This window comes from Procambarus clarkii, chromosome 27 (assembly GCF_040958095.1).
Source record: "Procambarus clarkii isolate CNS0578487 chromosome 27, FALCON_Pclarkii_2.0, whole genome shotgun sequence".
Lineage (NCBI taxonomy): Eukaryota > Metazoa > Arthropoda > Malacostraca > Decapoda > Cambaridae > Procambarus > Procambarus clarkii.
Genome location: NC_091176.1, coordinates 28,893,662 through 28,920,274, shown reverse-complemented (window position 1 = coordinate 28,920,274; position 26,613 = coordinate 28,893,662). Strand labels below are relative to the sequence as shown.

The 26,613-nt window shown below is 44.5% G+C and overlaps 2 protein-coding genes across 2 annotated transcripts in view; both read left to right on the top strand.

Annotated features, from left to right (window-relative positions):
• LOC123748593 (homeobox protein Nkx-2.1) overlaps positions 1 to 17,615 on the top strand; it is an 87,164-nt gene extending 69,549 nt beyond the window's left edge. The window contains exons 4-5 of the mRNA XM_069332518.1: positions 6,327 to 6,416; positions 13,454 to 17,615. Coding sequence (XP_069188619.1) covers positions 6,327 to 6,416; positions 13,454 to 13,783 — 420 coding nt within the window. The 3' untranslated portion in view covers positions 13,784 to 17,615. The remainder of the gene's footprint in view (positions 1 to 6,326; positions 6,417 to 13,453) is intronic.
• On the top strand, positions 15,011 to 24,766 carry LOC123762495 (uncharacterized). The gene is made up of 2 exons (XM_069332155.1): positions 15,011 to 15,038; positions 23,499 to 24,766. The coding sequence occupies exons 1-2, from the start codon at positions 15,011 to 15,013 to the stop codon at positions 24,764 to 24,766; spliced, it is 1,296 nt and encodes a 431-aa protein (XP_069188256.1).
• The last annotated feature ends 1,847 nt before the right edge of the window (positions 24,767 to 26,613 follow it).

Genomic DNA, 26,613 nt, shown 5'->3' with positions numbered 1-26,613 from the left:
CGAACGAAAGTATGAGAACAAATTTAGCATTTTGTGTGTGTGCAGGTGTGTGACGTCAGTGTGACGTCATAATGTTTAATCTGGTGTAAAGGTTTTAGAGCACAGTCTTCCTTAGTCAGTGATCAGCTGCTCTTGTGGGAACACGTACCCTCACGTGTATCTTCCAGCACGTGTATCCATGTAGAGGCCTATGCTGGTGTGTTCTGCCACGTGTATCCTTGTGTAGGCCTCACTCACGTTATACAATGATCAGCATAGTGTAGTGACTCACATGATGTATTGATCAGCATAGCGAACTGACTCACTTGTGTATTGACCTGAGTCAAACAATAAACGCATGTCACCAGAGATATGGCAACGCATGGCTGAGAGAGAGAGAGAGAGAGAGAGAGAGAGAGAGAGAGAGAGAGAGAGAGAGAGAGAGAGAGAGAGAGAGAGAGAGAGAGAGAGAGAGAGAGAGAGAAAAGAGAGAAAAGAGAGAGAAAAGAGAGAGAAAAGAGAGAGAAAAGAGAGAGAGGAGAGAGAGGAGAGAGAGGAGAGAGAGAGAGAGAGAGAGAGAGAGAGAGAGAGAGAGAGAGAGAGAGAGAGAGAGAGAGAGAGAGAGAGAGAGAGAGAGAGAGAGAGAGAGGAGAGAGAGAGAGAGAGAGAGAGAGAGAGAGAGAGAGAGAGAGAGAGAGAGAGAGAGAGAGAGAGAGAGAGAGAGAGAGAGAGAGAGAGAGAGACACGCACGCACACAAACAGGTGGAAACTGAGTACCCACATGAGCCACAGGGACGTTAGAAGAAACTTTTTCAGTGTCAGAGTAGTTAACAGATGGAATGCATTAGGCAGTGATGTGGTGGAGGCTGACTCCATACACAGTTTCAAGTGTAGATATGATAGAGCCCAGTAGGCTCAGGAACCTGTACACCAGTTGATTGACGGTTGAGAGGCGGGACTATAGAGCCAAAGCTCAACCCCCGCAAGCACAACTAGGTGAGTACACACACACACAAAATATGAGAGTGATGACAAGCATCCCCCCTTGTCCCATCCCCCGTGGGTCTCCCCCTGATGATCAGCGCCGCTTTACGCTTTGCCTCACTCTTTATCTTCCTCCCTTTATTACTTATTATTACCTCCCAACACCCCCCCCCTCTCCCTCCCCCACACTCGCCCCCACCACCCACACTACCTCCCTCGCCGCCCGCACCACCTTCCCCACCCGTGTCTATATATATATATATATATATATATATATATATATATATATATATATATATATATATATATATATATATATATATATATATATATATATATCCAGCGCTGGGACTGGATGTTTGTCCAAGTTACTGAAGGATAACCGGATGTTTGCCAGTATGGTGCATATACTGCCCTCGTTATCCTGCTGCTGTGTGTCCCTGGTGTTGGGTCTCCAGTTATGTCCACTCCTAAGTCCTTCTTTTTCTTCGGTGGATGGAACTTGTCTTCTCTTTATCCTGTTCTTTATTTGAGGTCTTCTTTCTCCTACTCCTATTCTCATAAGCTTGCATTTGTCAGGGTTAAAGTCTAGTAGTCATTTCTCAGACCATCTCTGAATAGTGTCTAGGTCATCCTGTAATGTACTGCAGTCCTTGGTCCTTGTCAGTTTAGCATCGAGTGTGTGTGTGTGTGTGTGTGTGTGTGTGTGTGTGTGTGTGTGTGTGTGTGTGTGTATGTGTGTGTGTGTGTGTGTGTGTGTGTGTGTGTGTGTGTGTGTGTGTGTGTGTGTGTGCGCGCGTGCGTGCGTGCGCCCCAGCTGTCAACACCAGGCGCGCGTCATCTGGGCAACCAATCCACCCAGGATGCTTCAACAGTTAAATGCATTCACGCTGGCAACTTGCATATCAATCTTGCAATCATATATGCATATATATGTTTATATACGTATACTTAACGTCAGCAGCTGTGTATAGCCACACTCTCCCTTAATGTATAACTACACCCCCATCCTGATGCTGTTTACCTACACCTCAAGCAATTGTGGAGCAGCTCTTCTATAGTTACACTAGTGACAGTGACAGAGTAATACAACACCGTTGTATTATTCTATCACTGTTGAACAGCCGCACATCTTAGCAATATATCTGTAGTCTAAATATACATCAAGCAGATTGGCTCAGTAAAGAGTGATCATTTTTTAACAATTACAAATATAGATATAATCATAGATTGATTAAACGACCAGTAAAGAGGAGTTAGGACTTGAATTTGAGGGTTGGAAAACGAGTAGAGGAGCCAGCCGCTCGACTTGCAGCTAACTGCTCGGCTTGCAGGGAACTGCTCGGCTTGCAGGGAACTGCTCGGCTTGCAGGGAACTGCTCGGCTTGCAGGGAACTGCTCGGCTTGCAGGGAACTGCTCGGCTTGCAGGGAACTGCTCGGCTTGCAGGGAACTGCTCGGCTTGTAGCTAACTGCTCGGCTTGCAGGGAACTGCTCGGCTTGCAGGGAACTGCTCGGCTTGCAGGGAACTGCTCGGCTTGCAGGGAACTGCTCGGCTTGCAGGGAAATGCTCGGCTTGCAGGGAACTGCTCGGCTTGCAGGGAACTGCTCGGCTTGCAGGGAACTGCTCGGCTTGCAGGGAACTGCTCGGCTTGCAGCTAACTGCTCGGCTTGCAGGGAACTGCTCGGCTTGCAGGGAACTGCTCGGCTTGTAGCTAACTGCTCGGCTTGCAGGGAACTGCTCGGCTTGCAGGGAACTGCTTGGCTTGCAGGGAACTGCTCGGCTTGCAGGGAACTGCTCGGCTTGCAGGGAACTGCTCGGCTTGCAGGGAACTGCTCGGCTTGCAGCTAACTGCTCGGCTTGCAGGGAACTGCTCGGCTTGCAGGGAACTGCTCGGCTTGTAGCTAACTGCTCGGCTTGCAGGGAACTGCTCGGCTTGCAGGGAACTGCTCGGCTTGCAGGGAACTGCTCGGCTTGCAGGGAACTGCTCGGCTTGCAGGGAACTGCTCGGCTTGCAGGGAACTGCTCGGCTTGCAGGGAACTGCTCGGCTTGCAGGGAACTGCTCGGATTCCAGGGAACTGCTCGGCTTCCAGGGAACTGCTCGGCTTCCAGGGAACTGCTCGGCTTGCAGGGAACTGCTCGGCTTGCAGGGAACTGCTCGGCTTCCAGGGAACTGCTCGGCTTGCAGCGAGCTTGCAAGGAAAGTCAAAGAAATTATGAGAAGTGTCTGAGCCCGCGTGACTATATAGCACTGGAGCGGGGTATGAGGACAAGGAGCTGGAATATGAGGGCGGGGTGCAAGAATGGTGCCCATCTACTTGGATCATCGGGGATCGAACGCCGACCTTGCAAGAATTAAGATCGTCGCTCTAAATACCAACGCAAGCTTCCACGTGACATTTGACTTCGTCTCGAGGTATGTCTGGCCAGAACCCTGGCAATGTCGCGGACGTTAAGAGTCCAGTAGTGGAAGCATTGCAACAGCCATGCATGCCGACAGTGACGTGCATTCTTTGAGGCGTGCAACACGTGCAGAGGTTCTGGAGGCACGTGTTGTGGTGTTGCAGGTGCAGCGTGCAACATGTGGGCCGAAGCCGGGAGAGCCAGGCGGGCAGCAGATGAGGGCGGCCTCTTTGTGTGGGCGGCGGATCAAAGTGGAGCCGGCACATTATCACGCGCAGGATTAAGATTGCAATTGGCGTAGAACCTTTGTCACCGGGATTGTCTCTCCCGCGGCGGAGGTCCGCAGCAGCCAGCCACCAGGGATCACATGCAATATCGGCGAGGAAGGAGGGACGGGGGGGGGGGGGGGCGTGGGAGGGGTGGGGGTCCGCGAGCTCGGAGACAACACCTCGTACGCCCACGACGCGGCTGAGGACGCTACAAGGGATTGTGGACGGGGTCATTAGTGGAGACAAGTGGCAGGCGGAGGACGGTGCACTTTGATGACTGGCTGTGTCCCCGGGGCCCAGATTGGCACTGTTGGGGGTGGGGGGGGGGGGGGGAGGAGAGGTACCCATGCTCTCTGAGGTGTTACTCCTTCCCCTCCTGCTTCTGCTCCTGCTGTTGTTGCTGCTGCTCTTACTGCTAATTCTGCTGTTGTTAATATTATTGTTAACGCTACCGTTGCTTCTCCCCCCCCCCCCACCTGGTGCTGCTGCGTGAATTCTTGTTACTGCTGCTGCTGCTAGACATACTGTTAACGACGATCTTATCACAGTAGGAAGCTGCTCTTGAGCCAGGCTTTCATCGCCCGGGTGGCACCCTGTGCTGCCTTTGGGAGGCTGAGGGCCCAGATCTGTTCGCCCCTGCTCGCCCCTGCACGCCCCTGCTCGCCCCTGCTCGTCCCTGCACGCCCCTGCTCGCCCCTGCTCACTCTTGTTCGTCCCTATTCATCCCAGCTCGTCCCTACGTGTCCAGTCACCAGTCGAGCGTCTCTATCCCTCCGGGAGAGTGTAGTATCCACACTCCTGAACAGTTCACAGCAGTCAGCACAACAGCCCACACTGTTGTCGCCCACTCGGCCATCGGCGCCTCAGCCTTGGAATTTTCCTGGAATGATCTCACGAGAAATAGTAAGAGGGAAAATTTGTGCAAGACAGAAGGAGGGTGTGGAAACTGAGAGGGGGGGGGGGGAAGAAGGTGGAAATGGGGAAGGGGAGGATGGTGGGAGGGAGAGTTAAGAGGGGATGAAGGAGGAGCGGGGGTGAGCATCAAAATAAAGTAATCTATTTGAGGTCCAATGGTCCATGCCAGGCAGCTCCTGTTTACATTCACCTACATTCACTCATATATGTGTTTGGAGCAGGTGAGGGTGGCCACAGCAGAGTCTGGGTGGGACAGACATAAACCTCTCTTAACGTACTTCAGAGTTTAAGACATGTGCTAATCCTCCCTCGTTGGTCGTAAGTCATCCGTCAAACCATCCGCGCTTACATTCATTACATCCCTCCTCCAGTACGATGTTATCACCGCCTCCACGACCCCTACGTTACGACACCCAACATCACCAGAGCAAATATCTACACTATTACATTCACAGACATATATATATATATATATATATATATATATATATATATATATATATATAAATATATATATATATATATATTTATATTTATATATATATATTTATATATTTATATATATATATATATATATATATATATATATATTTATATATATATATAAATATATATATATATATATATATATATATATATATATATATATAAAAGAGAGAGAGAGAGAGAAATAGAGAGAGAGAGAGAGAGAGAGAGAGAGAGAGAGAGAGAGAGAGAGAGAGAGAGAGAGAGAGAGAGAGAGAGAGAGAGAGAGAGAGAGAGAGAAAGAGAGAGAGAGAGAGAGAGAGAGAGAGAGAGAGAGAGAGAGAGAGAGAGAGAGAGAGAGAGAGAGAGAGAGAGAGAGAGAGAGAGAGAGAGAGAGAGAGGGTCTGACCACCTTAACGTGTTACCAAGGGGGTGTAACAGTGTACAGGGTGGACGTATCGGGTATTTGTTTAGTTTAGACTCTTCCGTTGCCTAGTTTACACCTGTGATATATGTGTCCTAAAATAAATAAAAGTTGAAGAAATATAATGAGAATGTAAAACAAATAAACTCGCGCTGCACGTACACACACGGGCGCGCACGCACGCAAACACGCTCACACATATACAACTAAGTGAATACAACAATTTGTATATACATATAACATATACATATCAATATATACAACTAGATGACTACACAGTTGGAGCTAGTTAAGTGAGTGGTGGAGGCCAAAACGGGCAGAAGTTTCACAGCGTCATATCACAAAGAGTAGTGGGAAGACGGGACACCATTGCGAAGGTCTTTTCCTGTAACTACACTTAGGTTATTATACTTAGGTAATTACACGTGATAACGACATACAAAATACTAAGGAGGAGGGATTGACATGGTAGATAGAGAAGCAATGTTCACATTAAGGGACAGTAGAACGAGAGGACATATTTGGAAATTGGAAACATATATGACTCACAGAGAGGTCAGAAAAAAACTTTTTTCAGTCTATTTGTCTCAAATAAGTGGAATAGATTAGACGAGGAAATTATCAAACACAATTCAGTACAGTTTTAAATATAAACATAAGAAAAACGAGTGAAATGAGTCACTGAATTGAATTACTGATGGTCAAAAGGCAGGGCTTAAGAGCAGGTGCTCAACCTTACAAGCACAAATTGATAAGTACAACTAGGTGAGTACACACACCATCTACAACAGCAACAACAACCATTACAACAGCCATACTAACAACAAATGACACAAATTTCTCCACCCATTGCAACCCAAACATTGATGCTGTGGTTCCCCCGCAGGTGAAGATCTGGTTCCAGAACCACCGGTACAAGATGAAGCGGGCGGCGAAGGAGAAGGCCATGTCGGAGCAGACCCCATCCTCCAATCAGGTGAGGCCTGGCCTAACTGCCGTTGCTGGTACTAACACTCCATCCCCTATAACATCCACCACTAAGGGTTATAACTTCACCGACAGTGATGTCTTAAACTTCAAAACCCCCGTGATTAGCTTAGCTAAAGGAACCCTAGAATCCAGTATAGGATCGCAGATTGCCAATAACTTCAGCTATGCAATGACCATCTTATGGTCCTGTCTTTAGTTAAGAAATAATGTTACAGTAACGGTATTTAGTATTAGTGAAACTGAATCTCAATTTATTGATGTCTAACTTACAATTAACTAGTAAAACATCCTACCTATGAGTCCCTTAATATGAAGTATTACGTTATGACACAACCCTTACAAAACTGTTAATTAAGAACAATCTTAAAATGAAAGTCATGTAATTTATTTAATGCCATGTGAATCATGCAAATATATTTATTTATATTGGGCAAACTGGCAAAGCCCCGACTCCTTAACTAAAACCACATAAATATTGTTAAGGCAGACCAAATTTCTAGTAAGTTGTTTGTTCCTTTAGAGAACAATTATTCTAATGATTGACTTGAAAAAATTATTTAGACATTGGCTATACATAATATATGTAAAACATTTTTTATTGAAATTTACTTATAAAAATTATTTATGAATGTAATAGAAGTTTTGGATTACTTCCACTTCAATTATTAATACTTGACATGTGTAGATATGATCTCGGCATGAATGTTCTAGTTCAGCACGCAACCAAAATTACCATTTACTGCCTGGTCTTGTTTCACCTCTCTGCTGTACCTGTCTCTTGTCTTAGTAGCCTTGTTAAATATTGTGTGTTGTAGATTATGGAAGAATAATGACAACATCATGTGTTATGTTTATGTTCTTAATTCTTATAACTATAAGAGCAGAGGAAACTATCGAAGGCCTATTGGTTAGTGTGAGGCAGCTCCTATTTCTATCGAACCACAGTCACTCACACACTTGTCTAACCTATGCTTGAAACAATCCAGTAACCCTACATCTATTGTCTTGCTTCACATATGTGAATCATAAGTCTACCTTATTTCATGGCCAGTATTTACCCAATTACGGGCTGATATTAATCTTGTTCAATTTGTATTCATTGTTTCAAGCTCTTTTTTTTTGTATATCTTAGCACCCTATTACTGTCCCCCTTGTTATAGCATTTTATCCATTTGTATGCTTCAGCTATGTCTCTCTTCATCTTCGCCTTTCTATACAATGTAAATTTAGCACTTTCTTTCTCTTCATAATGGATGTTCTTAATGACTGGGATTGATGTCTGGGATTAATGCCTGGGATTAATGTCTGGGATTAATGCCTGGGATTAACGCCAGGGATTAATGCCAGGGATTAATGACTGGGATTGATGTCTGGGATTAATGCCTGGGAATAATGCCTGGCATTAATGCCAGGGATTAATGACTGGGATTGATGTTTGGGATTAATCCCAGGGATGTATGGTTTATAAGGAACGCATATCCAAAGCTTAGCGGGATAATCTAAATGGAGTCTAATAAGCGCAAGATAAAGCTGAAAAAATATTAGCCGTCTTATTACAATCGCTTCTTGTTATAAATATACAGCAATTAGCTTCCTTATTTAATACATTTAAATATTGATGACTTGGCTTAAGATGACTACTGCTCATCACAACCATGCTTTTCACATTCAGATTTGACAGTATCAATATTGTACACCTAATATTTGGTAGCTCTTAAAATTATATAATAATTTTCCAGGCAAACAAAACAAAATAATACATATTTATCAGCATTCATCAGCACCTGACAACCTTCCGTACATTTTAAGAGCCTAGTTCAATAGTCTTTTTCGTTATTGTGAGTCTTCTGAATATATATGCTACCTTATTTAATGTCATCGCAAATTTGTTAATGTTGCTGTTCAATCCAGTATCTAAATCATTAATATAAATACTAAAAAACAGAGGTTCGAGGCCATGGCCATGGAAAACCCCTCACATGCAACTGTCTCGTATTAGGACTTGACTTATTATATATTAACCCTGTTTCATTTGAACAAACCATGCCCTAATCACACCTTAAAATATCCCCTTATAATACAATGTACCTCAACATTTCTAATCAGTCTTTTTTGTCAGCTTTACTAGAGTCAAGATATAAAATCGTAAGCTTTTCCAATATGCTAGAAAAGGAGAGTACATGTGTCAATAATAAGCAGCTCTTAGTAAGGCCACCATGTAAGTTTTCCATGATGCGTATGAATAACATTTGTGATTTTTTATGACAGACGTCAACTAATTGGTCGTTAGTTGACGTATGAATAATACCAAGGAACAACACAAAAATATGAGCGTTCACTCTAATCAAAAATTAAAAGGGGAGAAAAAAATTAATTTATATATATATAAATTAATATATATATATATATATATATATATATATATATATATATATATATATATATATTATTAAATATGACCGAAAAAGTAAGATTAATAATTCTAACACGAATTTTCTCGATCTTTCTTACGTTTCTTTTCACTGTTGATGGTAATTCAAAGATCAATTCTCCAAAATTCATTTTTATTTTTGGAGAATTGATCTTTGAATTACCATCAACAGTGAAAAGAAACGTAAGAAAGATCGAGAAAATTCGTGTTAGAATTATTAATCTTACTTTTTCGGTCATATTTAATAATATATATATATATATATATATATATATATATATATATATATATATATATATATATATATATATATATATATATATATATATAATCACAAACATAGACTATAAGATAATGTGACTATATGCAATGACGTGACATTGAGACAAGATGATGTGAGTTGATTAACAACTGACATTAGATTACTGCTTAAACAATTGCATGTTTCTGACAAATATCATACAATAAGTAATCTGTTGGATTTCTATAGCCTAGATATAATATTAAAGCTACATTGTTAACTACATATAATATAACGATTGAAAAAACTAAATCAGAAAATTAATCCAGTCAATAAGATAATTTGACCCTCTTAAATACAAAGACAGAGCACTATAATATCAGACCGTCCTTGTGCTATATTGATGTTGTATTATTATATGATCAAAGTGTTTACCAGTTGGTCCAGTATAGAATTTATTACAAGCTATACATGGGATTTTGTAAATATACTCATTGTAGGTATTAAGTAATTTTTGAATTAAAGATTTCTGATTAAATCAAGATTCCTTAATATCAATTTGATATTAAACATTTTTAATAGTTTAGGAATTTCAATAAAGTTCTCGTGAAACTGTAGAACTTAAAGGGTTGGTTTTAATATATTCTTCCTTTTTCTCAAACAGAAAAAAAATATTTTTGTTATCTGCAAAGTATTTTCAATAAATATCTTATGATATCTTAAGCTGATGTTCATAAGGTACAATGTCATGATTTGACCAACATGCTCTCTACTATATCCCTGAAGGAACCTCACAAACACTAAAGGAAACATCAAGAGTTTTACCCTCATGGTCGCATGAATAAAAATTTACATATGATCCAACATTTGTTAGTTTTCTGCATTTATGAAACTTGAAAAATATGTTTAAATATACAAACCAAAATATCCAAAAATATAATGAATTATTTGATTCCATTTCCACTGAATATGTTCGTGTTTTTATTGAAATTAAATACTCTAGCCTCCAGAATTAACGTAAAATTTACATTTAGCACAACTGCTCTGCTATTTTTTAACATAATTTAAAGTTTTCTGTATATATATATATATATATATATATATATATATATATATATATATATATATATATATATATATATATATATATATATATATATATGTGTGTGTGTACATACATACACCTACACACACACACACACACACACACACACACACACACACACACACACACATACAGAAAGCTGCAGACCGATTTATCCCGGCCCAAAAGAAGAAAAATGAAAAGCAACGGAAGAATCCATGATTCAATCAGGAATGTAAGGTAGCGAAGCAACTGAGTACAAGAACATGGAGAAACTACGGGAATAACAGAACATCAAAGAGCAGGGAGAGATACCAGAGGGCCAGGAATGAGTACCTCAGAGTGAGGAGAGAAGCAGAGACTGAATAAAAAAGGACATCGCGAGTAAAGCCAAGACCCAACCAAAACTGCTCCACAGCCACATCAGGAGGAAAACAGCAGTGAAGTAACAAGTGATGAAACTGAGAAAAGGGGAGAACAGATACACAGAGAATGACAAGGAGGTGTGCGAAGAACTCAACAAGAGATTCCAGGAGGTGTTCACAATAGAGCAAGGAGAAGCCCTGCACTAAGAGGGGAGTCAGCAAACTAATCAACCTTGGAGGAATTTGAGCTTAGCAGTGATAAGGTCAAAAAGAATCTGTTGGAGCTGAATGTAACAAAGGCTGTTGGGCCTGACAGAATCACACCGTGGATACTAAAAGAGGGTGCAGAAGCGCTAAGTGTACCACTCTCTATGGTGATTAACAGGTCACTGGAAACAGGAGTCGACCTACCGGAAACCTGGAAGCTACCTTACATTCCTGATTGAATCATGGATTCTTCTGCTGCTTTTCATTTTTCTCCTTTTGGGCCGGGATAAATCTGTCTGCAGCTTCCTGTGTGTGTGTGTGTGTGTGTGTGTGTGTGTGTGTGTGTGTGTGTGTGTGTGTGTGTGTGTGCACACTTCAAGTAACGAAAAAATTATAAGCGCTCTCGTCATGTGATAACGCCAGACAGGACAAACACAGCGAGGGAGCCAACAGGACACACGACACTGTGACATAAGGTCAAAGTCCTGTGCTCTAGGTTTAAAGTCGGACTGATTACCGTTCAGGCCAAGCAATACAAGGGTCGCCAGTTCGAATATTGTTATTAAGGAGGAAGTTTTTTTATATTGGGTTTAAGCTATTTTCCCGGGAATAACCATGTCCCAACTGGTTCCAGTTTCCGAGGTATTACCATGTCCCAATCGGCTTGTAACACGCAGCTAGTTTACAGCGTTTATACCAAATTAGGGAGATTAGGTATATAGGGAGATATCACAGTGGGTGAGATAGGAAGGCATTTTCCTTCCCACTACTTTCCCTCCTCTCTTATAAGATAACTACTGTATGGGTCTTACATGGTAGAAATTATTTGTTATGATGATAAAAACTCTTAAGGCATCTCAACCAATTTTTCACAAGATATTTCCAGAATTTAATCATCAGAGTCGGATAGCGAGGGTGTTAATAGTCACCAATATGTCTTAAGGGGGCATATTCATGTAAAATTAAAAGTGGTTCAATTTGCTTATAAATTTTTTTATGAAATGGTTATAGAAAGGGCTGCAGCTGGTCCAAGTTTCATCATCACACCCTAAACAGAAAAGGAGAAAAAAAATAAACAACGAATTATGCAACGAATTTTCAAATAGTTTCAGGGAACACATATGTCAACTAAAATCATTTCTATAACACTCAGATATTAAATTAAGCACATAATAAAGGATTCTAGTGATCAGTTTTATCAAAAAAGTGCTTAGTGCAATAATATAATTTTTCAAAGTTACCCTACTAAAAAAATATGCAATTTATGATATTTATAAATTTTTATAAAATCAACAAATAGACTTTGGACTAAAATGTCTACTAGAGTCTGTAGAAGCACAAACGCTACATATAAGGTGTAATTTGCATGTAAATTGATTAATAAATGAAAGCTCTGAAGTACTTTGAAGGTGTAAATTACTTTCCAGAGTAAAATAAAGATCCAAGTTCGGCCACCTGTAGCTGAGCTTGACTTCGACAGATTTCGTTCATAATTGGCACCCTTGCAGATAGGCATCCATTGAGAAAGGTGTGCAAGTTTCATGAAAATCCCTTGATAACAAACGAGAAAAAAAATTGGCCAAAAAAAAAAAAAAGAAAAAAAAATTAAAAGGAAAAAAAAAAATTAAATATAAATATATTGAACATACATATTACAATTATTACAAGAGTTTGTGCTTCTACGGCACATAGTAGACATTTTAGTTGACAGATGTGTTCCCTGAGATTATTTGAGAATGTTGAACATTCGTTGCATAATACGTTGTGTATTTTTTTTCTCCTTTTCTGTTTAGGGTGTGATGGTGAAACTTGGACCAGTTGCAGCCCTATCTATAACCATTTCATAAAAAAATTTATAAGCAAATTGAACAACTTTCAATTTATAACGATTTAGAATGATATGCCCCCTTAAATCATTTAACTTAGGCCTACCCAAGCAGCTTATGATCATTTTCCCTACAAATTTGGGTAAGACTAGCCCCAAGCTTCTGGTGTGTGTGTGTACTCACCTAGTTGTGCTTGCGGGGGTTGAGCTCTGGCTCTTTGGTCCCGCCTTTCAACCGTCAATCAACTGATGTACAGATTCCTGAGCCTACTGGGCTCTTATCATATCTACACTTGAAACTGTGTATGGAGTCAGCCTCCACCACATCACTTCTTAGTGCATTCCACCTGTTAACTACTATGACACTGAAAAAATTATGTCTAATGTCTCTGTGGCTCATTTGGGTACTCAGTTTCCACCTCTGTCCCCTTGTGCGTGTTCCCCCCGTGCTAAAGAGTCTGTCTTTGTCCACTTTTGGACACTGTCAATTTCCCTGAAAATTTTGTAGGAGGTTATCATGTCTCCCCTTACTCTTCTGTTTTTCACGGACGTGAGGTTCAGCTCCTTTTGTCATTCCTCGTAGGAAAGTGTGTGCGCGAGTGTGTGAACATGTGTGTATATGTGTGTGTGTGTTTAATTTTCCCACATCATTTATATATTTGTTTGCCATTTCTTGTTTTGTTGTATTTGTCTTATTTATGTAGTATTTAATCGTTCTGTCTCTCTTCCTTTCTCTCCATTCCGCGAGGATAGCTATTGAACACTGAAGAGAGGGAAAGCGATAACGGAGTTGTTGTGTTCAAGAGACCCAGTTGGACTTGGGTGTGTCGGCTTGCGACATATGACTAACGACGTGATCTTTTCTTGCAGAGTGCCACGTCGCCTCGCCGTATCTCCGTGCCCGTCCTGGTGAAGGAGGAGAACGCCACTAAGAGTTCCTCGTCGTCCTCGTCAGGAGCTGCGGGGGAGAGCAAGCTGGGACATCACCGAGACACCTCATCCACCTCATCCTCCAACCTGGCGGGCTCCAACACCTCCAGCCTCCTACCGGCGCACCTCACTTGCGACTCTGCGGGCGCTCTCGACCCCTTCCGCAGCCAGGGCTCCGCCACGCCCGTCAGCGCCGCCGCCTTCCCGTCGATGACCCCGCTACACCACAACGTCAACAACGCCTACCTCCACCACCAGCGTGCGTGGTAAGGGTCCGGAAGACCTCTTACACTCACCAGGGGAATAAATGGCAGGGGCCCCCCCAAACCCCTGCCAACTGAGGGGACCAGGCAGTCTCACAATCTGCAATTACGCCTCACTAGGGAAGGCCCAAAGTCACCCTCTCACCTGGGATATGGTAGGTTTGACTAGGGCGTGGGCGGCCCTACGCACTCAGCAGGAAGGCCCCCACCACCACTGACAGCCAGCTGACACCTCAAGGACGCCGACATGATACTGGTCCCAGTGACGGAAACATTAAGATGCTCGGGTCTACATTTGGCTCTATCCCGCCCGAGTCATCGCCCTCCACTTAAAGCTCTGGAATTACTTAAGGAAGCACGCACTTGAGGTGCTGAAAATACCCAGGACAGTCTGCATTAATCAGTGTTTCTCACCGGGTCTTACATAAACACGTAATCAGTTAAAGTGAAGGAAAAAAAAAACAAACTGTGTGTTCATAACTTGCTTTATCACTGTGAATTACACTGGAAAATAAAGCAACAGCTCTTGAAAGTAAAACTACTCATTGGTATTCCGGTCCTGCACCCTTGCAGCCCTTAAAAGTGGATCACACAAGACTGGGGTCGGAGGCTGCAGGGAGCTAACAAAGGCCAGGTATTTGCAGTAATTCAGAGCAGCTGTGAACTTGTGACTTCCAGTATTTAAAACTTTTGTGATCCGGTATAGTGTGGCAGTGGAGTGAACGTGACTCGCCTCAAAAATAATCCCTCCTTATGCATTCATGCCACAACTGTACAGGAGCCGGGAGTGATAACAGTGACGGCGCGGGATAGTCAAGGATGTTTATTTTTCTTGGTTTGGCCTTTGAAAGTGCACAGAGATGTTTCGTGGGCGAGGTGGGGGATGTCGGCTGTTGCTGCTGCTACTGCTGCTGCTCCTCCTGCTGGGGCACCCTTCAAAACCAGTATCGTTTCATTATTCTTAACAAAGATAACAATTTAGGTCGAATTGGTAGACTTTCAATTTGTATTCAGGCAGCGGCTCCTGTGTGTATTTAAGTGTTCGAATTTGAGCCGAGTACAGAAATGACAGGAAGACGTCCGCCAGCGGTACTACAAGTATCTTCCCTACGATCTCCGTTCGTCGATGTGACAAATTCAGACCCAAATTGCACAGCTCAAAGCTCTGGAAAGGCAGCGAGCAATTTCCCCTCGACTTTTTTTCCCCCTTTTGCCGGTAGGAGCAGCAGTGCTGATGGCTCTCAAACTTCCAGTAATGGACTGTAAGCTGGAATTTGTCTCCCATGTGGTGGTGGTGTGGGTCGGGCGGTGCTGGTGCTGTCACGGCTATGTTGTTTTTCCATGGAGCGCACACCGGCCTCCTCAAGGGCCCTCCAGCTTGAGGGCGCGCGTCCCGACCCCGCCACTCTGGCTGTGGCTTTAGTTCCGCTATGCGTTAATTCCGACTCAAAGCAGTTCATTTAGTTTTGGAATCATAAAGTAAAGCACTGCCAGTATTTACTCAGGTCTGGCGAGTGTGTCATACACAGCTGAGAAGCCCCGTCAGCGGGCTGTGAGGGCGCGTGGCAGGAGGCCAGCTGCAGGAGATTGGGACGACACATACCATTTGGTTGGTCCAGCCGTATTGATCGGCAAAGCTGGACTTCATAGAACCACATCCTGGAATGTGGGAGATACAGGGGAAAAATTATGAAAAAAATGTTTCTCTTTCACCGGAACCAAACGGGAGCCAGTGTTTAAGGCCAGCAGGGCGGAGCAGAGGCCATTCTGCAGCAGCAGCAGCAGCCGCCAGCAGCAGCAGCAGCAGCCAGCAGGCGCAACTCTAGTATCCCGCTCCCCTTCTGCCCGCCCCCCCCCCTCCCGCCACCATCTCCTACCGACCCACCACCACCACACGAGACATCATCGTCACTACATCACCATCACGCCATGAGCGTGTCTTCACCACAGGCAGCAGCAACTGTGTGTGTGTGTGACGTCGCCTGCCACCAGAAGCGGCCGACACAGCCTCCCTAGTGCAGCCCCTGCGTATTATGCGAGACACCACCCGTCTTCCAGTGTCCTCACCAGTGTAGTGCCACCGGTGTAGTGCCACCGGTGTAGTGCCACCGGTGTAGTGCCACCAGTGTAGTGCCACCGGTGTAGTGCCACCAGTGTAGTGCCACCGGTGTAGTACCACTGGTATAGTACCACTGGTATAGTACCACCGGTGTAGTACCACCGGTGTAGTACCACCGGTGTAGTACCACCGGTGTAGTGCCACCGGTGTAGTGCAACTGGTATCTACGACCATTCAAGAAACAGAAGACAGTACTCTTGAGGACAGACAGATAAGGGCCCGCTACCCGGACCCAGGTACACGCACCTCACACCACCACCAACTGCCCGGAGAGCGCGCGCTACTATCCCTTGAAACGAGTACATTTTATCCCCTATTGTGTACATATTGTACATGGCTCTCCTCTGCAGTAGGATTTAACGCTTCTTTGACCATAATTGTATCTCTGTAATATGAATAATATTAACTTATTGAATGTCATAATATCGATGATCTGTCTCCTACCGACCCTGGCTGTCAATGTGTCCTAGGCGTAACCTAACCCTCTTTAGCTTCTGTACGGTAGACTTTGTCCATTTTCGTACAACCTGAGACATGGGACAAGGAGGGTGTGTGTGTGTGTCCGTGTGTGTGTGTGTGTGTGTGTGTGTGTGTGTGTGTGTGTGTGTGTGTGTGTGTGTGTGTGTGTGTGTGTGTGTGTGTCCGTGCATGTGTGTGTGTGTGTGTGTGTGTGTGTGTGTGTGTGTGTGTGTGTGTGTGTGTGTGTGTGTGTGTGTGTGTGTGTGAGATAAATATATGTAGTATACAAGAGAATAAAGTAGGTCGAGAGTCAGTACATTAGACAACCGACAATTAGAAAGGCGGGGTCCAAGAGCTAACAGCTCGAACCTGCAGCCACAAATAGTAAAGCCATACCTCTCACTCTAGCCAAGGCACACGAGCGCCATAACAATCTATATTAACAACAACCTCCACATTCAACATGCCAATTGCAGTCTCCGTTGACCGTCATGTTCACGTCATGTTCACGTCAAGTTTACATTATGTTCATAGCAAGCTTAATCATGATCACATCATGTTCACATAAAGTTTCATCAAGTTCACATCATATCTGCATAAAGTTGATGATTAACACACAACACCACAGCGTGTTGTGTGTAAAAACATGTGTATGCACACACGTACTCACCTAGTGAGTATGTGTGTGTCCGTGCGTGCGTGTGTGTGTGTGTGTGTGTGTGTGTGTGTGTGTGTGTGTGTGTGTGTGTGTGTGTGTGTGTGTGTGTGTGTGTGTGTGTGTGTGTGTGTGTGTGGGGGGGGGCAAGTGTTCTTATGAGGAAGAGAGGGAGTGAGTGTTCCTTGTCTCTAGTTGATTTAATGTGCTAGACCTGATTCTCTAAACTTGGGTTACTTGTAAGTGACGGACCGGGGATCTTCCATCTTTTTTTTTTAAACGGAAGTGGGGGAGGGGGGGGGAGGGAATGGAAGAAATAACAAAGGGGCTTTTAATTCTGTATACACGATCAAAGATTCTCTCTCTCTGCTGGAGTCAGCAGCTTGCTGGACACATGTTTTCCTCTTCACGCTCCTCCTCTTCACTAATATCTAATTCCAATTTATGTTGCCATTCATTCTCTGGCTCACATTAATAAAAATGAAATAATAATCCAGCTTTTCTGTACGTCCCGTAAACAAGGTTCTTGATCTTGGGGTTGATTGCGAGGTTAAGGAGCGGCCAAGCTGTCCTGAGAGCCGGAAGAGAGAGCGAGAGAGAGAGAGAGAGAGAGAGAGAGAGAGAGAGAGAGAGAGAGAGAGAGAGAGAGAGAGAGAGAGAGAGAGAGAGAGAGAGAGAGAGAGAGAGAGAGAGATAGAGAGCAAGAGCGAGAGCAAGAGCGAGAGAGAGAGAGAGAGAGAGAGAGAGAGAGAGAGAGAGAGAGAGAGAGAGAGAGAGAGAGAGAGAGAGAGAGAGAGAGAGAGAGAGAGAGATAGAGAGAGAGTAAAGGGAGAGGGTAGGTGAGAGGACTGTGCACCTACTCCATCCTGTTCACTGGTGCGGCTTTGTGGCCTCCAAACCTGTAACCAGTTGTGATAACAGCTCTTTGTATTTTTATTGATGGTTTTACATGTTCAATAAAGTGTTCAGTGGAAGAGTGTGCATGCGTGTGTTTGTCCTCACTTTATTCTTTCATTATAAGTGTCTCTTAACACTTTGATGAGAAATGATTCACTCTCTTAACTCCGCGAACTCCACCACATCACCCGGAAATAATTTCCTATACTGTATTACAGAAGCGGAAAAGGAAGTTGATGAAGATAATTGTTAAACGAAAATGAGACAAACATGACAGTGACGATGAAGCAGTCACGTCTCCAGTAATGTTGATCCAGAGCTACACTAATCATGACAACAATGACACTTAAACAGACATGACAATAATAACAATGAACCAGTCATGACTACAGTGATAATGAACCAGAAATAACTGGTTCAGAGTCATTGTTGACATCTGGTTCCTTGGCATGACTGGTTTAGTGTCATTCTTGACATAAATGGATCTTGTCACCGGTGACATAACTGGTTCATTGTCATTGTTGACATGTCAATAATGACAAGGAATCAGTTATGTCAACAGTGACAAGAACCAGTTATGTCAACATTGACAATAGACCAGTCATGTCAACAATGACAATGAACTAGTTATGTCAACAATGGCAATAAACTAGTCATATCAACAATGCCACTATACCAGTCATGACTACAGTAATTATGAACCAGTCATGTCAACAGTGACAATGACCCAGTGAAGTCTATAGTGACAATGAACGACTCATGTCAACAGTAATAGTGAAGCAATCATGTCTAGAGCGACAATGAACCATTGTTGCCAACAGTGAGACTGAAGCAGTCATGTCCAGGCTGACAATGAACCAATCTATAATAAGTGTTGAAGTTGCCAGTGGTTTAGTCCTGTAATTACTTCCTCCTCTTGAGGGGTCGTTAGGTTCATTTTTTCCAGCACATTTTCACTCATTTCAAAGTTTGGTCCCTTGTTCTACTTTGTGTATGTTATCTGGGTTGAGCTTTAGCTCTCGTACCCCAGCTTCAATCGCTGCCCCTGAAGCAGAGTTTGGAGCCAGCATCTAGCAGCTCCCCCTGTACACTAGCTATGTACTTAACTATTACACTGGAACAAATCCACAAGGGCCGTGACGAGGATTCGAACCTGTGTCCGAGAGCATCCCAGACGCTGCCTTAATCGACTGACTTAATGACTGACAGACGTAAGGCAGCATCTGGGATGCTCTCGGACGAACGTTCGAATCCTCGTCACGGCCCTTGTGGATTTGTTCATTTGATGCATCACGCTATTGTGATTTCTGTGTGTATTACACTGGAAGGTTACCTCTCAGAGTCCCTCAGGCTCTACCAACTGGTCGTTTGGAGGCCATGTGGGTGTTCGACTTCCATCTACACCCTCTGGTAAAGGCCTCTCCCAAGGTGAATACTCAATGGTACCTATTTACGACGACCTATTTATATCTATATGATATGAGCAATAATCATACGCTTATCTTCTCATCTACATTTGTCCATTCAGAATAGTTTCACTACAGTCAAACTCTCCACATACACTCATACACTCCCACATACACTTCCAGATACACTCCCACATACACTTCCAGATACACTCCAACATATATGAATGCCATTTCTCAGAAGTACTCTTGTTGAAAACGAATTTCCTTACATTATATATGGGTTTAAATATCGACGTCCTCTCTCCCAAAAATTTGAAAAATTTATCATTATACAAAAATAAATATCATTCGAGCCCAGAGGTGGTAAGGAAGCATGGGATATAGATTGTAGAGGGGTAATGGGATTGGATGCTGATTAAAGATGTATAATCAAGATTAGATAGTGGTTAGAGAGGGATAATAACAAGTTGGATATAGCTGGAAGGAGATAATTAGAAATAACATGCTATCATAAAATAAATGGAACTGCTGAAGGTCTATTGGTCCACACGAGGCAGCTCCTATTTACATCCACCCAAACTCATCCATATATATGTCTACCCTACGCTTGAAACAATCCAGCCACTCCAGCGTCTATTGTGCTCCCTGGTAATATGTTCCGTAAATCTAAACCAGTATTTATCCAAGCCTTTCCAGAATCTAAACCTATCCCGTTTATATCCATTGTTTCGACTTCTATCTTGGGTTGATAAATTTAAATCATTTATATCCCTGTGTAATACTCTTTCATCTATTTAAATACTCCAGTCATGTCACCCTTCGTCATTCTGGATAATATATATTTATATATTAATATAATTTACATATATATAATATATATGTAAATTTACAAATGCTGCTGTTCAATCCTGCGTCTAAATCGTTTATATGCATGGTAAACAACTGAGGTCCCAGGACAGCGCCCCGGGGCACACCATCTACAATAGTCTCCCTCTCGGACTTAACTCCATTTGTGCCAACTAGTCAACACGTGCCCCTAATAGCACGTCGCATTTTGACGTATAGTTTACCCAAGGCCAAAAACTGTCGTACTCGAAAATGGTCGCGCCTCGCGAAATTGACAAACTGTCCCATTTTCTATTCATGGGTCCACTGGCAGTTTAGGAGAGTGCGACAGTTTCTAGACGTTGGGAACGGTGGCGAGAAGGGCCTGCTTTACTACATCAGAACCAAGCCCTAATCCAACTTAGGATAATCCTCCCAATACCATGGGCTTGAAGCTTTTTAACGAGCTTTTCGCGAGGCACAGTATCAAAGGCCTCGTTAAAGTCAAGATATAGAAATGTTGATATCCTTTCCGCGAACTTCTGTTTGAAGTATACCGGAACGAATTAAATTTGTCAAACATGAGTGGCCCTTCGTAAAACACGTTGTGACTCCTTTATTAAGCTACATTTTTCAACATGTAAATGAATAGTTTTTGCGATTATCGATTCAAGTAATTTTCCTACGATACACGTTAAGCTAATTGGATGATAGTTCGACGCAAATTATCTATCTTCTTTCTTCAAATTCAGCACCATATTTGCAAGCCTGCAAGCATTCGGTCTTCTGCTCCACTCCACTGATTTAGTAAACATGCAAGACAAGGGCTCACTGAGCTCTTCTTTGCACTCTTTAAGTACCCAGGCTAATACCTCGTCTGACCCTGGAGACTTGTTTGGTGTGAATTTTTCTATTTGTTTATTCATCTCTGGTAACCAGTAAACTAGTCATCTTGCCCTCTTCACTGCCTACATAGATTTGTTTAGCTACAAGCATCATGTAAGCAAAAGTACTTATTTAAAGTACTACTACCTTCTTTGTCATTATCAGTTACGTATCCTCTCTCGGTTTTGATGGCCCTGTCTTCTCTCAGATCTTTGCTTGATATTCTGAAGGAAACCCCTTTGGAATTGTCTCATCCTTTTGGTTTCTTGTTTCTTTTTTAACATTTCATCACGTTTAGGGGTGATCCTGAACGTCATGGGTTCGAATCCTGGTCGGGTCATATAGAGTTCTTAGTGATTTATGGCTTGCGCGTTCCTGCAGCCTCTCTCTCTCATATATATTATATTATATTTGTGTGTGTGTGTGTGTGTGTGTGTGTGTGTGTGTGTGTGTGTGTGTGTGTGTGTGTGTGTGTGTGTGTGTGTGTGTGTGTGTGTGTGTGTGTATGTGTACTCACCTAATTGTACTCACCTATTTGTGCTTGCGGCGGTTGAGCTCTGGCTCTTTGGTCCCGCCTCTCAACTGTCAATCAATTGGTGTACAGGTTCCTGAGCCTATTGGGCTCTATCATATCTACACTTGAAACTGTGTATGGAGTCAGCCTCCACCACATCACTGCCTAGTGCATTCCATTTGTCAACCACTTTGACACTAAAAAAAATTCTTTCTAATATCTCTGTGGCTCATTTGGGCACTTAATTTCCCCCTGTGTCCTCTAGTCCGTGTGCTCCTTGTGTTAAATAGCATTTCCTTACCTACCCTATCAATTCCTTTGAGAATCTTGCATGTGGTGATCATGTCCCCCCCCCTAACTCTTCTGTCTTCCAGCGACGTGAGGTTTAGTTCCCGTAGTCTCTCCTCGTAGCTCATACCACTCAGCCCGAGTACTAGTCTGGTGGCAACCGTTTGAACCTTTTCGAGTTTAGTCTTATGCTTGATTAGATATGGACTCCGTGCTGGAGCCACATACCCCAGGATCTTTCTGACATATGTGGTATACAAAGTTCTGAAAGATTCCTTACACAAGTTTCTAAAGGTCGTTCTTCTGTTAGCCAACCTGGCATATGCTGCTGATGTTATCCTCTTGACATGAGCTTCAGGGGACAGGTCTGGCGTGATATCAACCCCCAGGTCTTTCTCTCTCTCTCTGACTTGAAGTATTTCATCTCCCAAATGATACCTTGTGTCTGGTCTCCTGCTCCCTACACCTATCTTCATTATATTGCATTTGCTTGGGTTAAACTCAAACAACCATTTGTTCGACCATTCCTGTAGCTTGAGTGTGTGTGTGTGTGTGTGTGTGTGTGTGTGTGCGTGTGCGTGTGTGTGTGTGTGTGTGTGTGTGTGTGTGTGTGTGTGTGTGTGTGTGTGTGCTCTCGTTATTTGTTCTATACTGTTATTTATTTTATCTGGATTATATCTTAGGGCGGCGTAAATCTTTCTTCAACTCTTTGCATGTATTTGTTGTGTAGTCCCTCATGTATTGTGTCAGAATTCTATTTATCACGGTATTCTCTCTCTACAAATTATGAATATGTATGTATATATGTGTGTGAGTGTAATATTGTTCAGTACCAACGTGTACAGGTTGTGAATGAGCGCATGTGTACATGCATGCCTGGTAAACTCACAACATCTTCAACACAACAATAAAACAAAAGCGAGCAAGGCAGTGAGTCTCGGGCAGCCAGCCAGACAGCCAGCCAGCCAGCCAGCCAGCCAGCCAGCCAGCCAGCCAGCCAGCCAGCCAGCCAGCCAGCCAGCCAGCTATCCAATGAGGTAGCCGGCCAGCAAGCCTACCAACAAGCCGGAGAGGCGACCAGCTAGGCAGCCAGCCAGTCAGCCAGCTCCGTGGAGCCAGCATCACCCCCCACCCCCTCCTATCCCCTATATAAACAACAACAATAGCCGCACGACATGTCCACTTGGCCCCGGGTGTGGAGGGGGGAAGTGGGGGAGGGGGAGAGCGCAAAAGGTCTCCTGATTACACGTTTCCACACTGGACTCAGCCAGCTGTAAGTCTTTTGGGGCTCCGTGGCAGCTTTGTCGTCTGATACAATAATAGCCATATACGTTAAATATCGCTTCATCTGTCTCGTTTGGCCGAGCGAAAATCCCCCCCTTTTTTAAGCCAGAGTCCGGGTCGTGGTCGGTGCACCATTGTGTCCGGACTCTGTTCTCAACGGGGTCACAATTCAGTCGTGGGGCGGCTGCTTTCCACAATTTAATCTTCGATTCCGGTACAAATATCTTGTTATATGTGTGTTATGACAGGATGGCATAACAGAGATGGAATGAAGGAGAATAATCAGAAGGCCAGATTGAGATAAGTGCAGTAGTGAAAAAGGAAGATGGTATCAGGGCGGGACGGGTCCAATTAAGGTGATATCAGGGTTCATATCTGTGGGAGCAGCCAGGGCGCGTTCTTTGTTACACGACGGTGACTGGCTGGAGGCTACCCGCCCCGCTACCCGCCCCGCTACCGCTCCGCTACCGCTCCGCTACCCGCCCCGCTACCCGCCCCGCTACCCGCCCCGCTACCCGCCCCGCTACCGCCCCGCTACCCGCCGCAGTGCCCCGCTACCAGCCCCGCTACCCGCCCCGCTACCCGCCCCGCTACCGCCCCGATACCCGCCCCGCTACCCGCCCCGATACCCGCCCTGCTACCTGCCCCGCTACCCGCCCTGCTACCTGCTCCGCTATCCGCCCCGCTACCTGCCACAGTGCCTCGCTACCCGCCCCGATACCCGCCCTGCTACCTGCCCCGCTACCTGCCCTGCTACCCGCCCTGCTACCTGCCCCGCTATCTGCCCCGCTACCGCCCCGATACCCGCCCCGATACCCGCCCTGCTACCTGCCCCGCTACCCGCCCTGCTACCTGCCACAGTGCCCCGCTACCTGTCCCGCTACCGCCCCGATACCCGCCCCGCTACCCGCCGCAGTGCCCCGCTACCCGCCGCAGTGCCCCGCTACCCGCCGCAGTGCCCCGCTACCTGCTGCAGTGCCCCGCTACCCGCCGCAGTGCCCCGCTACCCGCCCCGCTACCCGCTGCAGTGCCCCGCTACCCGCCGCAGTGCCCCGCTACCCGCCGCAGTGCCCCGCTACCTGCTGCAGTGCCCCGCTACCCGCCGCAGTGCCCCGCTACCCGCTGCAGTGCCCCGCTACCCGCTGCAGTGCCCCGCTACCCGCCGCAGTGCCCCGCTACCCGCCGCAGTGCCCCGCTACCCGCCGCAGTGCCCCGCTACCTGCTGCAGTGCCCCGCTACCCGCCGCAGTGCACCGCTACCCGCCGCAGTGCCCCGCTACCCGCCGCAGTGCCCCGCTACCTGCTGCAGTGCCCCGCTACCCGCCGCAGTGCCCCGCTACCCGCTGCAGTGCCCCGCTACCCGCCGCAGTGCCCCGCTACCCGCCGCAGAGCCCCGCTACCCGCCGCAGTGCCCCGCTACCTGCTGCAGTGCCCCGCTACCCGCCGCAGTGCCCCGCTACCCGCCGCAGTGCCCCGCTACCCGCCGCAGTGCCGCAGTGTTCCGTTGCTTGTTGCAGTGATTTGCTCCACTTTTTGTTTCTCAATTTTTTCGCTAACCGCCCGGCTTTCTCTTCCATTTTCTGCCATATTAATGAGCTTACTTCCAGACCCGACTCTTGCCTTAACGCTTGCCCCGACTCTTGTCCCGACTCTTGATCTGACTCTCACCTCGACTCTTACCGACTCTTGCCCCGACTCTTGCCCCAACTCCTGCCCAGACTCTTGCCCCGACTCTTGCCCCGACTCTTGCCCCAACTCCTGCCCCGACTCCTGCCCAGACTCTTGGCCCGACTCTTGCCCCGACTCTTGCCCCGACTCTTGCCCCGACTCCTGCCCAGACTCTTGCCCCGATCCTTTCCTTAATATGTGCCATGCGACATGTCTCAAATGGATAACTATGGGCCTAAAGAGACTTAATACTTAAAAAAGAAACCTTTGTACAAAAGGATTAATAATAGGGAAATCAATCTCGAACACGAATGTGTCAAACTAGTCAGACATGTCAAAGACAGGAATAAGGACAGCAAAAATAAGCTATGAGGTATTAACAGCAAGGGAGGCTAAGACAACTCCTTAAGGGCTTTTAAGTTATATCAAAGAAGGATCAGGGGAAAGACAGGTCCATTAAAAACTCAGGCCAGATAACTGATAATGACAGAGATGTGTAGTATTTTAAATAAGTATTTTGTCTCTGTATTTACTAAAGAAGAACTTAATATTATGCCTTCAGCAGAGCAAATCTATATTTGTGGTGAAGAGGACAGGTTGATTAGTGGTTACCAGGGAGGAAGTTATTAAACAAATAGAAAAACTCAAGCCAAACACATCCCAAGGGCCGGACGAGGTGTTTGCCAGGGTGCTTAAGGAATATGAAGAAAAGCTTTGTGAGTCCTTGTCTTGGGTATTTTATTATATCAATAGATTCAGGCAGAGTGCCGGAGTCGTGGAGGATTGTTAATGTGGTACTAATTTTTAAGAAAAGAGAGAGATCACGCGTCGAACTTTCGGCCAATTAGCTAAACGTCTATTGTGGGGAAAATTGCTTGAATCTATAATTTCAAAACCATTCGTCTACATCTTGAAAAAATAGATTAATAAATTATCCACAATATGATTTTAATAAGGCCATCTCAATAGCATATTTGCTATCATTTTATCCCAGCATAAATGAGCCAGTTGAAGAGGAAAGGTTTATGACGTGTTGCTTGACTTCAGGAAAGGTTTAGATACAATACTATAAGATAACTTGATTCAACAGATAGAGGCTCACGGTGCTGGGGGTGCTGTCTTAAGTTGGATTAGGGCGTGGTTGTGTCAAAGGAAACAAAAAGTTAGTATACATAGAGTTAAGTCAGAGTGGGAAACCATTGTAAGAGGAGTGCCTCAAGGCTCTGGCCTGGGACCTCTGTTGTTTATAATATATAAATGATTTAGAATCAGGACTGAGCAACAATATTTGCAAATTTACCGACGATACGGAAATGGGGCAGGAAATATACTCAGAAGTCTTTACTATAAGGTAGAGTTACAGGATATCAGTTGGATGGTGTTGAGATTGCGAAGCCTGATTGTGAAAATGTTCTGGGGGTCATGATTATAAAGAATTTAAAGGCAAAAACCAATACATAAATGTTCGAAATAAGGCAAATAGGACACTAGATATATTTCTAGAAGCGTAAGCAATAAAACACCTTCATTATTCTTCAGCTATATATCTTGCTCTTGTTAGGCTCCGTTTAGCTTATACAGTCGGGTTTTGGTCGCGTTACTTTAGAATGGACATAAATTCACTTGAACGCGTTTAGCGTTCAAGTGAATGACAACGACAATGACAAGGTTAATCCCGCTAATTAGAAACCTTCCATGTGATGATGATGAGAAATTAAAAAAACATAATTTATATTATCTAGAAAGACGAAAAATTAGGGGTGACATAATTGAACAAGTGGATGAATGGACATAACAAGGGAGATATTAATAAGGTATTAAATATATCCACACAT

What these genes read in the sequence shown, in the direction of transcription:
- LOC123762495 (XM_069332155.1), top strand. Translation starts at nt 15,011, where the DNA reads ATGGCTCTCAAACTTCCAGTAATGGACT. An exon ending in CAAACTTCCAGTAATGGACT is followed by an intron (nt 15,039 to 23,498) that starts GTAAGCTGGAAT and finishes CTGTGGGAGCAG; the next exon opens with CCAGGGCGCGTTCTTTGTTA.